This window comes from Astatotilapia calliptera, chromosome 19, assembly GCF_900246225.1.
Source record: "Astatotilapia calliptera chromosome 19, fAstCal1.2, whole genome shotgun sequence".
In the NCBI taxonomy this organism is placed as follows: Eukaryota; Metazoa; Chordata; class Actinopteri; order Cichliformes; family Cichlidae; genus Astatotilapia; species Astatotilapia calliptera.
Genome location: NC_039320.1, coordinates 16,796,538 through 16,802,876, shown reverse-complemented (window position 1 = coordinate 16,802,876; position 6,339 = coordinate 16,796,538). Strand labels below are relative to the sequence as shown.

The 6,339-nt window shown below is 40.2% G+C and overlaps 1 protein-coding gene across 1 annotated transcript; it reads left to right on the top strand.

The window, feature by feature from the left end:
* Positions 1-1,629: 1,629 nt before the first annotated feature.
* On the top strand, positions 1,630-6,186 carry LOC113011935 (ubiquitin carboxyl-terminal hydrolase 29-like). Its single transcript, XM_026151812.1, has 15 exons — positions 1,630-1,775; positions 1,974-2,029; positions 2,327-2,399; positions 2,510-2,593; positions 3,097-3,152; positions 3,394-3,453; positions 3,554-3,685; positions 3,777-3,900; positions 3,986-4,137; positions 4,243-4,342; positions 4,483-4,559; positions 4,739-4,847; positions 5,433-5,490; positions 5,660-5,817; positions 5,904-6,186. Exons 1-15 carry the CDS (start codon positions 1,749-1,751, stop codon positions 5,907-5,909), a joined length of 1,272 nt encoding a protein of 423 aa, XP_026007597.1. The 5' UTR covers positions 1,630-1,748; the 3' UTR covers positions 5,910-6,186.
* The last annotated feature ends 153 nt before the right edge of the window (positions 6,187-6,339 follow it).

Below are 6,339 nucleotides of genomic sequence, written 5' to 3'. Positions count from 1 at the left end.
GAATGGCACGCCAGCTGCAGCCTAATCCAGTCTCTCTCTCTTTTTCTTTTTTCGGTGCCCAGACACCCTTCAGTTTCATCATGTCATCCCTAACAATAGCTGTAGAGTTGGATGGAGGATGAAGACAGCAGAGAGCAAAAGAAACTGGTAAGAGCAGACAGGTAGTCAGAGTTAACAAAAACTTTTAAAGCCAGTGTAGCTTCTGTTTTGAACACATTTATTGATGACAATTTTACATAAATAAGCAGTGTGTTATACTGTTATCAGATGTGGAGTCTCACTAACCACTTTAATAGTGACTTGTGTCCCAAATACTGTTTATTTGTCTTAGTTACAGATAGTGAAATAAAAATGGAAAATGATTGGTTCATAATTGTATACTCAGCTTGGTCAAGACAGTAATTCAAGAACGAGAAGCGTAGGATTTTGAATTGATACCATTGGTGCATCTACTAAAGTTCTGGGGTCAGTTTGAATATCAGTGACCTTGACCTTGAGTTCAAGTTTTCTGAAAATCTTGTGAATGCTACAACTCCGTGACGAGAAGTAAGTCTCCTAGGTCTTTAAATTTGTATATAGGTGAATCTCCTAGGAAGCTGAAGGGTTGCACTGCGGGCCATCTGTAGAGGTGTAGAGTCAACAACCTGTCTCTGAACGTGGACAAAACAAAAGAGATTGTTGACTTCAGCAGAGCACAGTGGGATCACTTCCCACTTAACATGAATGGATCCTCTGTGGAGGTCGTCAAGAGCACCAGATTTCTTGGTGTCCACCTGGCGGAGAACCTCTCCTGCTCCCTCAACACCAGCTCCATAACCAAGAAGGCCCAGCAGCGTCTCTACTTCAAGCAGAAGCTGAGGAAAGCCCATCTCCCACCATCCATTCTCACCACCTTTTACAGTGGGACTAACAAGAGCATCCTAAGTAGCTGCATCACTGTCTGGTATGGTAACTGCAGCGTATTAGATCGCAGTACCCTACAACGGATTGTGAGAGCAGCTGAGAAGATCATTGGAGTCCCTCTCCCCTCCTTATAACACCCGCTTGCTGGAGGACCCCACACAGCCTTCAAACACACTCTTCACCCTGCTGCCTTCTGGAAAGAGGTCCCAGAACATCCGGGCCCTCACTACCAAACTACGGAAAAGTTTCTTCCCACAAGCCATCAGACCCCTGAACACTCAGTGACTGCACTGGCACACGCACACCTTCACACACGCCACTACCAAGCACTTATCTGCAGTATCTCACACTCATACACATACATACAGACACCAAGTTACTTTTGCAGCATTTTGCACATTTCCATTGTCTTGTGTCTGTATCGTCCTGTTCTGTCTAGTTTTGCACTGTTTTGTCTTGTTTATTTTTGCAATTTATGCACACTGCACTTTATGTAGTCCTGGGTTTGTCCGTATATGTCATATATAGCACCAGGGTCTCGGAGGAACGCTGTCTCATTTCACTCTGTACAGTACCTCTGCACGTGGTTAAAATGACAATAAAAGCCACTTGACTTGACCTGTATTTTGTAGCAGTTGCTTGGAGACGAGTGCCATACAGTTCAAATGAGCATACATTCCAAAATATGCAAATTAGTCCCATACATCATAATGCTGATGTTTGCTGTTCAGGGTATGAACATTCTATGCTGAAAGTTTATAAATATACAACCTTTGACTGCTTGTTTTCAGTTGAACTTTTGCAAAGCTGAGGAGATTTTCGCTCTGATCTCATCAAGTCCAAAGATGTTTAAACTTCTTTTTCACAGAAAGGTAAGTTTGAAGAGACTCGCAGCACATTTCTCTGAATATTTTCTTATGGTAAATAAGCATTTTTGAAACTTTTAAGGAAGCTTCTTGGATGATTTCTGTAAAAACTGAATTTTGAATCCAAATGAAGGATATTGTATTTTCTTACCATATACTTTGTTTTATGCCATTACTGATGTTGGTTTTCTTGTTTCTAAACAGAAATCGCACAAACAAAACGTGGCAGAGAAGGAAATTCCTTCTACGTCTCATCAGAGGTAAAGAAATGCGCCACTCTTTAATGCTGCTGGAGATATTTATAGCAGTGGTTTAGTTGGAGCTGTTTTATTTCCCTTTTATTGGTGTTTTGTATTTACATCTTTTTTACTACTTCTAGTCTTGTCTATAATTTATATTGATTCAGAGATTAGCGTTTGAAAATGTAGAGTGTAAATGTACAAAATACATGATTTTGTTCCATTACAGTTATTAATTTTTATCTGCAATCTCAGCATGTACTCCTTGTTAAAAATTTCCACTTTGAAAAATAACATTTACACTTTTGTCCTCATCAGCATCCCGGATGCTTGTGTTGCTGAAAATGGTCAAAAGAAGAAGAGAAAATGGAGACACCTCTGCTGTTCCTCGGTTTGCTTTTACACAAAACATATGAAATGCACATTCTCTTTAAATTGCACTTGTTAATTTAAAGTGACTTTACTGTTTTTAATAAACTTATGTTTGTTCGTCCTCTGCAGCAAACTGACAGCGATGCAGAGACAGAGAGCAACACTGTGAAGACACAAAAAAAGTGTCGCTGGTTTCTTTTTAAATTCTGGAAGGTATGTTTTATGGAAAGAGTCACTGTCATCAAGCATTTACTCATCACAGTTAAATGCGAAGAATTAAGAGCAATTTAGCACATCTATGTCCTCAAATTAAGTTCAAAGATGTTTAAACGGTTTTTTTTTTTCACAGAAAGGTAAGTTTGAAGAGACTTGCAGGATGTTTCTCTAAATATTTTTTATGGTAAATAAGCATTTTTGAATCTTTTAATGAAGCTTCATGGATGATTTCTGTAAAAACAGAATTTTGATCAGAACCAAATGAAGGATTTTGTATTTCATAGGACAAACTTTAAAACTCAATTTAAAGCATGAATAAATTGTTTTTATTTTATTTAAAGATATTCCTATATATCTGCTTCATGAGCTGACAGCTCACTAAAGTGATAAATAATATGAAATAATACCAAATTTTCTAACTGGACACTTTTCATGGAGAGACTCCCTTGGTATGTTTGTTTTATGCCATTACTGATGTTGCTTTTCTTGTTTCTAAACAGAAATTACACAAACAAAATGTGGCAGAGAAGGAAATTCCTTCTACGTCTCATCAGAGGTAAAGAAATGCGCCACTCTTTAATGCTGCTGGAGATATTTATAGCAGTGGTTTAGTTGGAGCTGTTTTATTTCCCTTTTATTGGCATTTTTCTTCCACCTTGTGTATTTACATCTTTTTTACTACTTTTGGACGTCCTCCAAAATGTTTCAACTTCAAAGCTCATGCATACATGCACATACACTGCTCAGAATCTTGACATCTTTCCTAATTTTGTGTTTGTGTTTTTACCTTTTTGGAGCAGTGTAGCACGCGGTGGGAAAAAAATAAAAAGTCAAACTGGGACTATAGACCGCTTCGGGTGAGTACACGTGGTGCACAAAGACCAAAGCTCACTTTGTCAAAGTGGAGAAAATGAATTATTTTACACTGATACTGTAAACGTTGCGCGTGTGTGTCAGGTTTCCAAACATCGGAAACACCTGCTACATGAACTCCTGCCTGCAGAGCCTCCTCAACATTGAGGAGTTCATAAGAGACATCAGACGTCAGGGGGTTTTGTGGAGCACAGATCCAGAAGCTCAGCTCTTAAGGTGTGCTACGTCAACCTTCTACTTTCTTCAAAAACCTGAAGAACAAAGAGATCTAACAGCAGAAATGTCTGTTTACCCTTCCTTTCTACAGAAGGCTTATTGATGTCAGGGACTGTCACGAGTCAACAGATTATGGCCTTAAAGATCACCACCTAAGAGCTTTTAAGAAGGCATTCAGCAGTCAAGCTCCTGAATACACCGGCAGTGCACAGAAAGTGCGTCAGCTATTTGGACATTTCGTTTTTTGCTTTACCTTCTGATTTTGATGTACTGTTTTAAATCTCTCTGCTTTTCTTTCAGGACGCTCATGAATTCCTAACATTGTTCCTCAATGAGGTCAAAAGGCTCACACCTCACCTGGAGAGGAACGCAGCTCTCCTGGGCCAAAGTTATACCTGCCCAGTAGAAGAGCATCACATTTTTAAAATGGAAAACATGAGGACATGCAAGAGGTAAGCCTGTCTTTCAGAAACGCAGAGCTGGTTGCAATATTTTCATATACCTCTTTTCCACGTACCTGATCTTTACTTTAACTACGTTACTCCTGAAATGTGTAGCTGCGGTCACCAATCAACACAGCAAGAGGAATTCACCAGCTTGTCTCTTGACCTTGTTCCAGAGGGGTCTATTATAAACATGTTAGAGACATACTTGAAGGTAAGATCACAAATTCCAATAGAGTTGTCGTATCAGCGATCTTAACACACCTTTTTTGTTAGTGTTTGTGTGTATGTGTGTGTGCATATGTTGAGATTTCTTTCTACCATAAAGCCTGTTTTCTCTGTGCTGTTGTTCAGGAACAAGAAATAGAATTTCGCTGTGATTGTGGAGGGACGGCCTCAGAACTGAAGTCGTCTTTTGATACACTGCCAAGGTGAGTAAGGTCACATCAGAATTGATCGACTGACCAGGTTTCCAAACTGTGGCGCATCAAATATCAGAGTTTTTCGAGACAATATTTGAGCAGTCGTTTTCTCCCATCTTCTGTTTGTGTTTGACACTCATTCTTCTTATTTTCTACCTTGTTTGTGTTTTTTTTTTCTTTTCTGCCAGAGTCCTGATCTTGCATCTGAAGAGGTTTGGCTTTACACAAACCTACAACATTAAGAAGGTGGATGACCCCGTCAGGCTGCAGAGGGACTTGGTGGTGTCATCCAATCAGGTAAAAACAGACTGCAGAACGTCTCAGGCTACGTCCACACTAGCCCGGATAGATTTGAAAACTCCGTGTCCACACTAGCGTTTTCAGTCATTTTCAAATAGTTGTGCGTCTGCATTGAAACGGCCGAAAACGCTTACGTTCCAGTCCTGCGCATGCGCAAAAGTGAGTGAGAATTACAGAATTTGAAGAAAAGCTATCCGGAGCATGTACAAACTGATATTAATCTTTTTTAGGGCTGTCAAAGTTGAGAGCAATCAAAACAACTGCTGTATAATGCACTCAGTTTATCTTTGTTTAATTGCTCACATGACTGCATCACATGACTAAAATGCGTCATCGTTTTAGAAAGTCTGCGTTTTCGAGTGTCCACACTGCAACGGGACAACTCCGTTTTGAAATGTATGCGTTTTCGAGAGCGTTTTCAAGATGCTGTGTTTTTCCTTGAGGAAAACGCCGTCTCAGTGTGGACGGGAGGTCAAAGTGGAGAGAAAACGAGTGTGGACATAGCCTCAGCAAATCAGCTTAATTATGGCACTGATGTGAGACTTTATGAAACTAACACTCTTTGAATTTGTTCCTTCTCAGGGTGGTGGCTGTTATAGTCTTGTCAGCAGCATCAGTCATTATGGAGGCACAGAGTCAGGTAAAACAACAGACTTGTGACAAACAGAAAATGAAAACTTGCTACTTTTCAGTGAAGGACTCACACACAAAAGCTTTTGATGTTCTAAGAAGCACTAAGTCAAAATCACTGTTTGCTTGAATCAGTTGACTTCCAGAAGTTGGATTCATTTGTCTTAATGTGATTTCAGGACACTACATCTGTAGTTCTGTCCATCCTGAGGAGAGTCAGCACTCTACATCAGATCGCTGGCTCACCTATAATGACGCACAGGTGCTCCACACAACTGGATCTGCAGTTTGTGAGGAACAGCAGCAATCGGCCTACATCCTGTTTTACAAGAGAAACGTAAGAAGACACAGCATCTCATCCTGAAGTGAGAGAATTTTTAAATGTCCTGTTACCTTGTTAACCAGTTTTGTCTTCGTTCTCAGTTCTGAAACAGGAAATGGAAGGAAGGAAGGAAGTTAAGGTCATCATCATGCTGAGAAGGAAAAGCAGTCGTCCCAGTCCACCATCGCTGACTGGAGGACAAATATTAGTAAGTATTGCCCTTAGGAGGAAGGGTCCTCCCAAAGAGCCTGGTCCTCCCAAGATTTCTTCCTCCAGGAGGGAGTTTTTTCTTGCCACCGTCGCCCCACATTCACTGGTCTCATCAGCAGGGACATTTTTAACCTCCTAAGACCTGAACTTTCATGGCATGCATTTTTAATTTCTCTGTGCCATTTGGGTTGATTGGGACCTGATGAATGTAAAAACAAAGACATCAGATTCGGACTATCTTTTTTTTGTTTCTCAAAAGAATGAGATCCACATATGAGGACATTCATTTTAAATTTCGATTGAACAGTGGCAGTGTAATGTCCTCCC

Excerpts from the sequence above, each read along its gene's own strand:
- LOC113011935 (XM_026151812.1), top strand. The coding sequence starts at position 1,749 with ATGTTTAAACTTCTTTTTCACAGAAAG. Across the intron at positions 1,776-1,973 it reads AACTTCTTTTTCACAGAAAG|AAATCGCACAAACAAAACGT; the intron begins GTAAGTTTGAAG and ends GTTTCTAAACAG. Across the intron at positions 4,848-5,432 it reads TGGTGGTGTCATCCAATCAG|GGTGGTGGCTGTTATAGTCT; the intron begins GTAAAAACAGAC and ends GTTCCTTCTCAG.